This window comes from Rhamphochromis sp. 'chilingali' (assembly GCF_963969265.1).
Source record: "Rhamphochromis sp. 'chilingali' genome assembly, chromosome: 4".
In the NCBI taxonomy this organism is placed as follows: Eukaryota; Metazoa; Chordata; class Actinopteri; order Cichliformes; family Cichlidae; genus Rhamphochromis; species Rhamphochromis sp. 'chilingali'.
Genome location: NC_137948.1, coordinates 29,881,105 through 29,893,872, shown reverse-complemented (window position 1 = coordinate 29,893,872; position 12,768 = coordinate 29,881,105). Strand labels below are relative to the sequence as shown.

General features: G+C 40.2%; 1 protein-coding gene across 1 annotated transcript in view; it reads left to right on the top strand.

Moving 5' to 3' along the window:
- LOC308394869 (protein kinase C beta type-like) overlaps positions 1 to 6,953 on the top strand; it is a 54,440-nt gene extending 47,487 nt beyond the window's left edge. The window contains 6 exon segments of the mRNA XM_080879460.1: positions 2,043 to 2,105; positions 2,207 to 2,345; positions 2,437 to 2,517; positions 2,621 to 2,728; positions 3,195 to 3,335; positions 3,783 to 6,953. Coding sequence (XP_080735586.1) covers positions 2,043 to 2,105; positions 2,207 to 2,345; positions 2,437 to 2,517; positions 2,621 to 2,728; positions 3,195 to 3,335; positions 3,783 to 3,935 — 685 coding nt within the window. The 3' untranslated portion in view covers positions 3,936 to 6,953.
- The last annotated feature ends 5,815 nt before the right edge of the window (positions 6,954 to 12,768 follow it).

The following is a 12,768-nucleotide window of genomic DNA, read 5'->3' as shown; positions in this document are numbered from 1 at the left end:
TAAATTCTAACAACAGCTGATCAAGCTTAAACGTGCTGCTGTTGTTTAGCGCGACATCCGCTGGTTTCCTCTTTCTGGCGCAAAGTGGGCGATAAACAAACAAGAAAGCCGATCAGCTGATCATTGATCAGTTTTCATGATTGAAGTACAAACAGGAGAGGGAGGGGGAGAGGATGAGAGAAGAAGAGGCAGCTGTGCAGCGTAAACACAGAATAACTCCAGCTTTGTGTCTTTTTCATTGTAGCTGAAGTCCGGGACAAACTGTTCCTTTTCACCTCAATAAGAAACGCGTAATATTTTCTCTGAATACCAGACGATTCCGTTTTTTACAGGACGGTTGGCAACTCTAATAATTAACCTTATGAACAAAATAAAGTTCAACATCAGTAACATAGCACCCACCCAGCTGTATAGAAACTCCGTCATGCTAGCTAGTACGCAGTACGAAAAATTCAGCATAACAAAAATAAACTCCACCTAAACTTGGTTCATATCTGACCCAGATGGACTGCAGGTCATAACTTCTTACCTGAAGTTCAGTTCAACTGACACTCACAGACCAGCGGCCACTTCGGGTCTCTCCTCTTGCCTCCCTTTTCCTTCATCCACCTGCTGGCCTCCACCACTTGCTAATGTTATTGAATCTGTGGAAGCTCCGCGATAGCCACCACAGGAAGTAACGAATAACGAGCCTATCTAAATCCCAGTAACGAGTAACGCGTTCCCGGTTTTGGCATAATAACTAGTTACTGTGCTCTTACCACAATAATAACGTAGTTACTGTAACGCGTTACTTAATAACGCGTTAGTCCCAACACTGCTTATAAGTGATGCAACAATACTCCAGATCTCCAAATCGCACTTCAGGACTAAGATAACTTTGCATATTCACAATTCCAAAATAATCCTTTTTTATACATTACTGGATCTTGGTGCAGCTCGTCAGTTAATTCACTGTCTCAAACGAGCAGTCTTGGCTCCCCTCTTCCTTCCATTAAGTCAGCCACACTTTGATTGGCTCCATCTTGCAAACAGAATGTTTGAACAGCTGTGTTCCTGTGATGACCTCATTAAACATATCTGTTCTCATTGACTCAGTGTTTAGTCTGAAAGAAGAGCTTTTGACTTACATTGAGTGAGATAAAAAATTGCCATTTTATCTTCATATATAGCTGGAGAAAAAAGAAATTCGACCCCCCTTGTTCACTTATAAAAGAAATGAACAGTCTTTATTTTTATGGTAGTTTCATTTTATTTCCCGTACTGCATGATTGAGGAAAAAAATGAAAAGTGTAATATGTGCCCAATAAACATAACAGCTCAGGGAATCTTAGGGACTAACTACCGCCGCTCCACTTGGCTCATTAACGTAAGCAATATGTGCACGTGGCTAATTAGCATGACATTACATAATGCAAGTTAACAGAGCTATTTCTCAGCCTGTATCTACACACATGGTGTTTACACAAGCACAATCAAAACATGCCCTTAATAGGAAATGTTTAAACAGATGGCGAGTTAAACTGTGTATTCCACCTCAAAGCTTTGCTAACATAGCTCCGGTGTTAGCTACAGGGATGAAGCAGCACCTACCTTTTTCTGCCACTGTTGTCACATAATCCTTAACTGTCTGTATTTACATTCATGCACTCAGCAGCTGGTCTTCACATAATGCTGGCATCTTTGTTGAAGACAAAGGTCAAGATAAACCTTTACCAGATGACAGGTTAACAGGTACTTCCTGTTTTAACACTTGCGCAGATCCGTGTATGAGGAGAGACGAGTTCCTTTGCAGTAAAAGCTCTGCAGCTCAGAAAGGTTATACATTACTTAAAGTGGCAGCCAAAACTGTTATAAAATGAACTTTTTATGCATTTTGTGCGTTATACTTACAAATGTTGATGTTTTTGTCATTCGTGGTGCTTAAAAAAATGAAAATGCATGAGGCACACTTTAACCTCTCTGAAGGGCTTCAATAGGAGATATCAGAGCATCACCAAACGCACCTTTCAGTTAAAGACGGATGTTTGCCTCTGTTTTAGGTTCTATGCTGCTGAGATTGCCATCGGCCTGTTCTTCCTTCATTCCAAGGGCATTGTGTATCGGTGAGATGGTTTTTGAATCAGCTCGGCTACTCGCGTGTAGTTTCCGGTCCCTTTTAGTTTACAGATGTGAGTAACATCTGTGCGTTTGGATGTTTTTGCAGGGATCTGAAGCTGGACAATGTGATGCTGGACTCTGAGGGCCATATAAAGATTGCAGATTTTGGAATGTGTAAAGAAAACATGCTTGATGGCATTACCACAAAGACTTTTTGTGGAACTCCAGACTACATCGCTCCAGAGGTGTGTTTTACGGGTTAGCCACTGTCTAGTTGTCGATGGGTTTATTTTAATCTTTCAGACATTGATTGCAACCCTATTCTTTCTCTTGCAGATCATAGCCTATCAGCCTTATGGGAAGTCTGTGGACTGGTGGGCTTTTGGAGTCCTGCTTTATGAAATGCTTGCTGGACAGGTTTGTATTCATCTACTGCTTACCCTCTTAAATTATTATTATTATTGTTATTATTTTACCAAAACAACAACTAAAAAAAGGGTCTGCATTTGTGCCTCTCTAGCCGCCTTTCGATGGTGAAGATGAAGATGAGCTTTTCCAGTCCATCATGGAGCATCACGTCTCATACCCTAAATCCATGTCCAAAGAAGCAGTTGCTATCTGCAAGGGGGTAAGAAAACATGCTTGTATGCGCATACATGCAGGGTAACTCCTAATGTGGCCCCTGAAACCTCTGCTTGTTTTTCACTCTGAGCACTGGAGGGTTCGTCATATTATAAAGGCTGCTGCGTGTTAGTGCGCACCCTCCAGCAGTGAGGCTGAACTGCCTCTTAACAGCTCGTGGCAGCAAACGATGATTGTACTTGTTTATTTGCCCTCCACACCTCCTCATCTGTGATATCTTTTTATTTGTTTACTAATGCGTTAAATAGTTACAGTACACATTAATAAAGATCACTGTTTTTCATCTCATTAATAATATTTTGCATGACATAATGACTTTGCATTGCTGTTTTTAATTTAAAAATGCTGCCTTTATGTAATGCATACATGCTACAGATTGATTATGGGTCCGTTTTAAAAAGACTAAACGAATACGACTCATCTTGCATTGTATGTCTTTGTGTAATCTCTAGCTGATGACCAAACACCCGGCTAAGCGTCTGGGCTGCGGCCCAGAAGGTGAGAGAGACATCAAGGAGCACGCCTTCTTCCGCTACATAGACTGGGAAAAACTGGAGAATAAGGAAGTCCAGCCGCCTTTCAAACCGAAAGCTGTGAGTATATGACACGCTGACTCACTTCAGCTGTTCACTTTATCAGCCTTCACTAAATGCCTTAGAAATCTTTGCACAGTAGTTAAGAAAATGCCACAGTTTGCTCAAACCTTTAAGGTAAGTTATCAGGATTAGTTTGTTCATCCTTCAAACCCAACCATCACCTGCCGTTGGTCACTGCACTCACCAATGCAGAGCTGATTTATTTATTTATGTGAGTGTAGTCACCAATGATGAAGGCAGATGTCACCTGGCTCACGTATGGACCAATGGAAATCCACAGTTTCGGCTGTGAATGATTTTATTGGTTGATGCCATATTTTAGTTGTATTTCTCTTTTTTCTCTTTGTTGCTTGTTGTCCTTTTTTTCCTGTCATCCTTCATCAAACTCACTGCATCCCCCCCCCCCCCCCCCCCCCCATCTCTCTCCTCTCCTCTCCATGGCAGTGTGGGCGTGATGCGGAGAACTTTGACCGCTTTTTCACACGCCATCCCCCAGAGCTGACCCCCCCAGATCAGGACGTTATAGTCAACCTGGACCAGCAAGAATTCCAAGGCTTCTCATTTGTTAACCCTGAGTACTCCTACACAGATCACTGACCATGCCGCATATTACTGGTCTGCATTAGTATCTCTTGCACCACACATACTGTACAAAAAAATTAATAAATCACAATTTCATATTGTATTTGGAAGGGTGAAAGAAATCACTCAACATTTTGGAAAATGTGTCTTTTCCTTTTAACTCATCACAATTTGATAGCAAATAATATCACTCTAGTGTTAATGTACGTGGCGTTGTAGCTAGGTAGGGATTAAGCCTCAGTCACACACTTCCCAACCCCCTGGCAACGTGAAATGTGTGTTCTCTGACTGGTTGGACTGGTTGCTGGCTGTTGCTAGGTAAAAGTGTTGCACAGAGGTTGCTGCACCCAAAACCTGCATGCTATTTCTACGTGGAAGATGCCAAATATTTTCTATAGTTACTCTCCAAATTTTAGTGAAACTTAAAAAAAGACAGTTTGCATTCAAAGGAAAAGTCATGCTTTTTAAAATATTTTGGTTGCAGCAGTAAGACACAACTTTTTGCATTTTGCAAGTACTGTGAATCTTTTCAGACAAATCTGCGTGTTCCATATAAGCTAACTGCATGAAGGTTTTCAGCCCACAGCCCTCTTTGTGACCAATTTCACCTAGCAACAGCCAGCAACTTCTTACCATCTGGTCACAGAATACATGCTTTTCCTTAGCATCAGGTGGTTACCAGGGGTTACTGACCAGCAGTTAGCATTAAGTTTGGAAGCACCTAGAAATAGCTAGCCTGGCTCTTTCTAATCTCAACAATAAGGTAACCAGAAGTAAAGCAGATTAACATGTCTCTGTGGTTTTACAGATATGCAACACAACAAAGCTGCGAGTTGTGGCTTAAACTCATAAACAAAGCAGTACAACTGTCTCGCTTTATGGGGAAGCTAGCAAGCACACTAGCACAGATATCCTGGTTGGTAAAATAGTGTTATATGATATAAAACCTCCCTAAGATTCTTAAAGGACATCAGTGGCCTGTAAGGAAAGAGCCACATGACAGATGATGACACTGAAAGGTAGCATTTAGCTGTCCTTGAGCAACCTGGTTGGTTTACCTTCTGGCACTGCTGTAAAGTTTGATAGGTAGCACATAAACAGCGACACATTAAAAGTATAACTCCTAAACAACTTGATTACCAACTTTTAAATATTACAAAGCAGGGTGGTATCTTTTTAGTTAATATGTTAATATTAGAAATAAACATTCCAGTCTGTCATACTTTTTGTGCAAATTAGCATGAATTTGCACAGTTAAACTGCTAGCGAGCACAAACGGTTAACAGTGCTAAACATTGAGTAACAATTTATATTTTGAAGATTGTTAGCTACAAACAGTAAAACATTAGTCTAGCTGCCAGTTTGTTTTTTTTATACACATTGCGCAAAGAAAAAAAATTAAAGACTTGGTTAGCAGTTAGCCACTAGCTCATTAATCTAGCTCTGCTAACCCTCTCAGTTGAATAACCTTTGCCTTGCAGGTTGCTACATTTGCTTCAAAGATTAAAACATTAAATAAAAGATTTTTGTGTAGTTAATGGTAGTTATTGTTGCCACATTAGTGAGGAGAACCAGGCTAGCTGGCCCCCCCAGCTTCCATTTTTCACATTAAACCAGGCTAACACCTCTGCATAAACATGGGTGATATTTATCATCTCATCTGACTTTCAGAAAAAAAATTGAATCGGATGTATTTCTTGTATTTCCTAAATAATGTTCACACATGAACATTATTTACAGGTGCTCCACTGAAATGCGACTAAAATAATCAAGTGTCAAGGTGCCAGTAGGCGGCTAATCTTGTTTGCAGCAGCGACACTGTTCTGAGTTTATTGTAGTTTAGCGCGTCACGTTACACTGCTGCTCTTGTAGCAGCTCTACTGGCTGTATTTTTATCTTTAGTACAGACATGTTGCTCGCTCCTAAATGCCACACGGCTGCTCACACTGGCAGGCTGATGTCGGAGTCAGACCTCAGGGCCGACTTTAGCCTGCTCCGTCTCTATGTTGCCCTCCTTTGTAAGGCAAGGCAAGGCAAGTTTATTTGTATAGCACAATTCAACAATAAGGTGATTCAAAGTGCTTTACAGAGACATTAGAAACAAGAACAAATAAAAAGCATGATTTAAAATTGAATAAAACAAGCAAATAAACTAACTAACTAATTAACAAACAAACAAACAACAATGTAATTGCATATTGACTATGACAACCTATATTGATGAGTGTACTATGATCACATGTTGGTAATTCATGCAGTGTAAGTGAAAATTGACCAATTGCTTTGCTATGATTGTTTGACTACTAATCATTTTTCCGAATGTTTACTTTTGTCTAAAATCTGCATCAACTTAGTGATTTTTTTTTTTAAATGTCATTGTTTGTTGGGGTTTTTTTGTTTTCTTTCTTTTTTTTAAAAGCTCTTCTCATGATCAATTTCCGAAAACAATCTCCACAGTTACACTGTTTTTAATGACAGAGATCATATCTCTTTGCTTGTGCACAACCATCTTTGGAGAATTTCACATATGATGAAGGTGTTTCGAGTTTTGTGAAGTCGGTAGTCTGTTAGCTTACAGAAACAGGATGTCCAAAAGTGCCAAAATAAAGTCCAGAATTCACAAGGCTGTGAAACAACTCAACAACTGTGATGAAGGCAGCCATTTTGTGCCATTTTGCAGTTCATGTATAATTATGATATGCATTATACTTTTTGTTCACAAGTAATACAATATCCCATAATTTTCATATATCAAATGAACTGTCTGAGTTGTATTAAACTTTTGTAACTGTTTAACGATGCAGGGTAGTAACAGTGTGTCAAATGATGTTCTTTGAGCTCGTATCAAAAAGAAAAGAAAAAAAAAGAGACAGGAAGGCGATATCAAAGGGTTTGTTTTACAAAAATGCTTCTTGAAAAACTATTCTTCCAGATGAAAAAGCGCTTATTGTGATGATGGCAATGGTGAGGAATACATGTTGAAATAACAAGAGAGTGCAGAGAAAATTATATATATATATATATATATATATATATATATATATATATATATATATATATATATATATATATATATATATATATATATATATATATATATATATGAGTTCTATATATGAGTTCTATATATCAGAGAGATACTGTATTTGGATACATTGTTTCTGGATGAGAGAGATGCTTCAGTGGATTGTGTAATTGTCCTGTATGACTGGAAACTGATAATATACTCACTGATGCCTACCAGACTACTTCTGCTGTGTCTGCTTTGTTAATGTTGTTGCACCCAAACACAGTGCATCAGATACCCCCATCCAAGCAGAGGGACCACAAATTCTCAGTGGTCTGTGAAAAGTCCCCTAACTCATCACATAAATTCAGACTTGGTTTGGGAAAAGTGTCATTTAACACACATACAGTGCAGAATAGCAACAGCTAATATCTGCTAGGCTGCCCTCATTCACAATAGTTATGAAAGGTTTAGCACAATTTTTAAAGCTTTCCCAAAGACCAGAGACGGATGGATGTAGCTACAGTGATAACACGCACTAGTTAATGAAACCCCCAGTTTAAAGCTTCTGCCACCAACAACAATAAAACACCTTTTTTTCTGACAAACGAGATAACTAAATAAAAGCTATGATCAAAATGCCCCTTTGACGCTTTTGTTAGTGAATAAAAACGAGATGAAACTGTTCCGATCCAAACTGATTGGGCTGTGTAGAAAGGCAGGATGAGTTTGGAAGTGATCCAATCAGAAGTAATCTCCCATGCTTCTGGTTTCTCATGAAAATGTGAAAAGATTTTAATGCTTGAGATGAAGGAAAGAGCAAACATATGGAAACATTTCACAGTTGATGTCAAGGGAAATAAGATGCTTTGTAAACCATGTGGAGCATCTCTCACCGGTAAAAACACATTTACACTTTATAATTTAGTTGAATGAATCAACTTTGGGTTTAGTCTGTGATAATCTTTTATTTAGTCGACAAAAACTAAAAGAATTTGGATGCCTAAATAATGATTGAAACTACATTTTTGTAATAAAAAGACTATGCTCATGCTCATTGGCTAACGACTAATCAATCACAATGAACCGTGTAGGCTACCAAGATTTTTAAAAATTATCATCTTTTTAATTCAGTATGACATGAAAGGAGTGACTGAGCAGATAAACTGGAGCAGGAAAATGTTTACTGAGGTAAAGTCAGGTGCTTTGCCTTTAAATTTATAGAGGACCGGAAGTCATTTTTTTCAATTCCAGCTATCGCCCCCTGCTGGCTGTTAAAAAGAGCGCAAGGTTACAGCACAGTTTTAAGCTACGTCCTTGTTTTACGCTGTCTGTGGTCGAGACATAGTAGGACACTAGTGAGCCCTTTAAAAGGTCAGTGTAGGAAATTTCTGTATCTGGATTTCGTTTGCGTTACATGGCTGTTACTGTTGTCTGAGTTGAGGTTGGACTGCCGGGCAGTTGCACATTTTATATTTGTTGACGCATCAAATCATTTAAAATGGCTCTGCTGTGATACTTGGTCAATAGTGAAATTACTACTCCTGTATTTGAATGGAGTCTTCTTACATCTGGATGCTCGACTATTTTGTGAAAACACCTGCACCAGCTTTTTGAAGATTGAACCCACCGCACGGCCAAAATAATTCTGATGGTGTCATGTAGACGTATGAAAAGTTTAATAAAAATGTATAAAACTTGAATGGTTTAACTGTGGCACCTACAAAATTTAATCAGTCACAGGTTTAAACTGATTTATTAGCGTCTTTAAAGCTTGTGACACATAAACCATCAGTCCGATTTATAATTTGAAGAGCTTAGGGTTATCAAAAACATAAATCCACATATACTGTGTGATTATTGTTACTCAGTCTCCATACACCAAGTTTTAATCAATGAATCAATGAAACACTCTGAAGCCACAAACATACACTTGCTTCATGCACTAATGGTGAACACGTGGACCATTGGTAGAGATGGGGAAAGTCATTTCAGCTGGAAGCCCTGTGATGAAACGAGGAGGTAGGAAACTAAAACTGTGTGTGTGTGTGTGTGTGTGTGTGTGTGTGTGTGTGTGTGTGTGTGTGTGTGTGTGTGTGTGTGTGTGTGTGTGTGTGTGTGTGTGTGTGTGTGTGTGACTCGTGTGTCTTGGGCTCACTGCTTCACCTCCCTGTGTGAAATCCTTTCGGTTGTGGTTTGGTCCTCAGCAGGTCTCTTTTATCGATCCTCGTCTGCTCTGTACTGGAACATTTCCTCTGTCTCTCTCTGGCTCTGGAAGTTTGTCTTGGGTCTTTCTGCATCTGTGCTGTTGAAGTTGTTCAGGGTGGTCTCTTTGACTGTGTTTCTGGATTCGTCCACAGAGTGTGTTTTGTTTGTTATCCACTTGCTTTCTCAGTCTATTTGGAATCTGATCTGTTGTGCTCAGTCTAACAGTTTTGGTGGTGCCACCTTTTACTAGTGATCAGAGGTGTGGACTACACTGGACTCTGACATCAAAACGCACACGCAGCCCACACGACTGATTCATAAAAAAAATAGCCAGATGCTCATATGGACACTGAAACAGATGATGACAGGAAACCTTAAAAGACCAGTAAGAAAAAGTGAGGATATCAGGATACCAAATCAGTTTGAGTGTTCATATGAATGTTAGATTATTGTTGTAACTTTAAGTCCTTTGACCTGAAATGACTTTATATCACCTCAACCCAAAGACTAAAGTTGACCTGATCAATATAATCACATTATGACCATTTCACAGAGTTTCCCTATTAAGACAAACTCAAGGGGTCAAGAGTCTTCATTTGCCCTCAGCTCTACGAAGCGTTTTTGCAGACTTCAGATCATCAGTTTGGATTTAAAAGCTTTGCTCTTACAAGCTGCTGACATCAAACTTGAAAGCATGAAAAACTGAATCAGTTAAATCCCAAAAGGTTGATTCTGTTCACCTGACCGCAGCGTTTTCAGCAGGAGTCACTCATCCAGGTGACTTCTTCAGTCTCAGCTGACTGCAGGTTTCCCCAACCTTATAAACAGTACATTTGCACAATAACTGAAACCAGCCCATAAATGAACAATGGGCTGTGAGGTCAGTTCCTTGATCATTAATGCACAAATTGTCATGACCATTGATCAAAGTCCATGAGTACCATTTACAGAGAGTTAGGGACTAGTAAAGCGCTATACAAATACAGGCCATTTACCATTCCCCAAGGACCCCAAAGCGCTCTACACATTCAGTCATCCACCCATTCACACACTGGTGATGGCAAGCCACCCTGGGGCCCATTGACAGAGGCGAGTGGAATGGCTGCAATCTCAGCATTTTAAGATGGCAAAAGATATACCCTTAGGCCCCCCCCCCTTTCCCTTTCCATGTAAATGGCTTTCTTGACTCTGCACTCAAACCAGCGTTCCTCCCTGTCCAGGAAGTGTACATCCTCATCCAGATGACCAGAATCAATCTTTAGGATTTACTTACCTGGATGATTCAGCATCAATCAGTTAAAGTGTCATGACTGTGGACATGTATAATCAGTCCATCATTGGTCATTTACACTGCAGAAAAAGAGTAGCAAGTGGAGCTGAGGCCTATAAACTTTAAGCCAAAAACACCAGACCGCAGCTCATTGAAGGAGGTTTTCAGGATATTTTAGTATTTTTATGGACTGATTTTGAATTCATCACATGATTTTGCACGTTGAATTTGACTTTCTAGACTTCAGGCACTAGACACTGACTTTGTCCCACCTCTGGCAATGATCAAACTGTGTCTTTGCTTGTGTCACAAGTATTTGCCTCCTCCTCTACGCTTCATCTTTGTGCTTTTTCTAACATAGATGTTCTAATTCCTTGTTGTCAACCCTCTGTCTGAACCGCCTTTTTAAAAAAAAAAAAAAAACCTCTTTTACAAATACGCTCTAACTTTATTCTCTTTCTTCCTTCTTTCTGTTTTTATTTATTTATTTTTTTGTGCGTGTGTGTGTCAGAAAACACGCAGAGACGTCTGCAACTTCGACAAGGAGTTTACAAAGATGGTGGTGGAGCTGACGCCAACAGACAAGCTCTTCATCATGAACCTTGACCAGAACGAGTTTCAAGGCTTCTCCTACACCAACCCAGAATTCATCATACAAGTCTGATGACTTCCGGCTGGTTAGAGGCCGGACTTTACTCCAGCTTGTACAGCCCAGCCACATTTCATTAAAGACCCATCCAGCATCAGATCAGGACTCAGAGCCGCGCCGTCTTCAGTCTCGACCCACACCAGCATCTAAACTGGGCAATCATAAACCGTCACATTAGCTCCACAAACACACAGACAGCAGTGTGAAACAAAGCCCGCTGGTTGCCAGTTTCCAGAAAACTCCAGGTGGTTAGCATTCCCAGTACCTCACAGTGAGCCGGTCAGTACGAAGAGCGGTGATCAAGAGTCACAGTGAATGTGCTAATAGTGTGTATGTGCTCTATTGATCACCAACAAGAGTGTCTGTTTACTTGATTTTCTTCTCTTCAGCCTGTGGAAGTTGCATCATGAGCCTGCAATGATCAATATGTACATGCTCACTCACACACACGTGTGTCTGTGCAGGCTGCGGTTTGGAGCAAGGTTGGTTTTGAATTCAAAAAGCTCTGATTTATAACCTCATGTCTAAGTTAGTCCTGAACTTAGTCTTAAGCACGTTTCGTCTTCCAAATTGATGCAAAAAGAAAAATTAAAAAAGGGGGAAAAAAAAAAAGACCCCCCACCCCAAATGCCTGTTTCGGCAGAGATATTTAAAGACGTCTTTCTCTAGCTTAATCTCTTTCTCTATGGCACTGTGTACGTATGCGGTGGGTTAGTGCTGTAGGCCTATACAGTCTTTGTGGTGCCGCTCCTCTATGCATGCCATGTTTGTTGGTCCAGTAGTTTAAAGACTTGCTTTCAACCTCTCGGACAACGAGGGGGGACCTCGTCAGGTGTCCAGAGTCAGTTCTGAAATATCCAAAATCAAAGTTTTAGTTCCCACTCTGAATGCTGTATCTCTTAATAGTGTTTTGAATATGCGTGGCTACACAGTTTGCTTTACAAAGCACGGAGCAAAGACTGTCTGGCTGTCTGTAAATGAGCGTATCGATGTAACGGTGCTGTATGACCTGTGTTTGTGTGTATGTGTGAATAGGAATGGGATGTAGAGCTAGAAGTGTTTTTCATGTTATCGTGCACTTCTCTACTATTCCCCCCCCCCCCCCCCCCCCGTTCTCTCCCCCCCCCCCCCCCCCTCCTCCTCCTCCTTCCCTTAAATCTTCTTTTGATCTCCGTCCCCCCCTCCCCCCTGGTTAACGTTCATATCATTTTAAGGAAATGTGATAAGACGAGAAAGACAGAGGGAGGGCAAAAGATGGGGGAGTAAAGTGTTAACTATGCAAAAAGGCAGGAGGAGGAGGAAGTGGGCAACTTTTATTAAGCAACCAAGGGATTGTGTAAATGGACAGTGTACATGTGTTGCATGCGCTGTCTTTACCTGCGCGTGAGAGACACCTGCAGAAAGATGCATTAAAATGAATTATCATAAAACATTCCAGAAACTCTGGCTCTCTTGTGTTTTTCTCCTTTTTATCAAAGACAATCTTGTGATCGTGCTTCATTTCTTACCGAGATGTATATTATGTCTGCGATGGAGAGGAGGGATTGTTCTTGAAAGCGATACAGATTTTTAAATCTGTATTGTATTCTTGAAATTAAAGCAGCTATAATGAGCAGTTCTATAGATGTAGTGATAATAAGTATCAAATGGCTCTGTGAGAACATGAAATAAGTCGCTTGGACGGATGAATCTGCAGAGGATTACAGCCCGATTC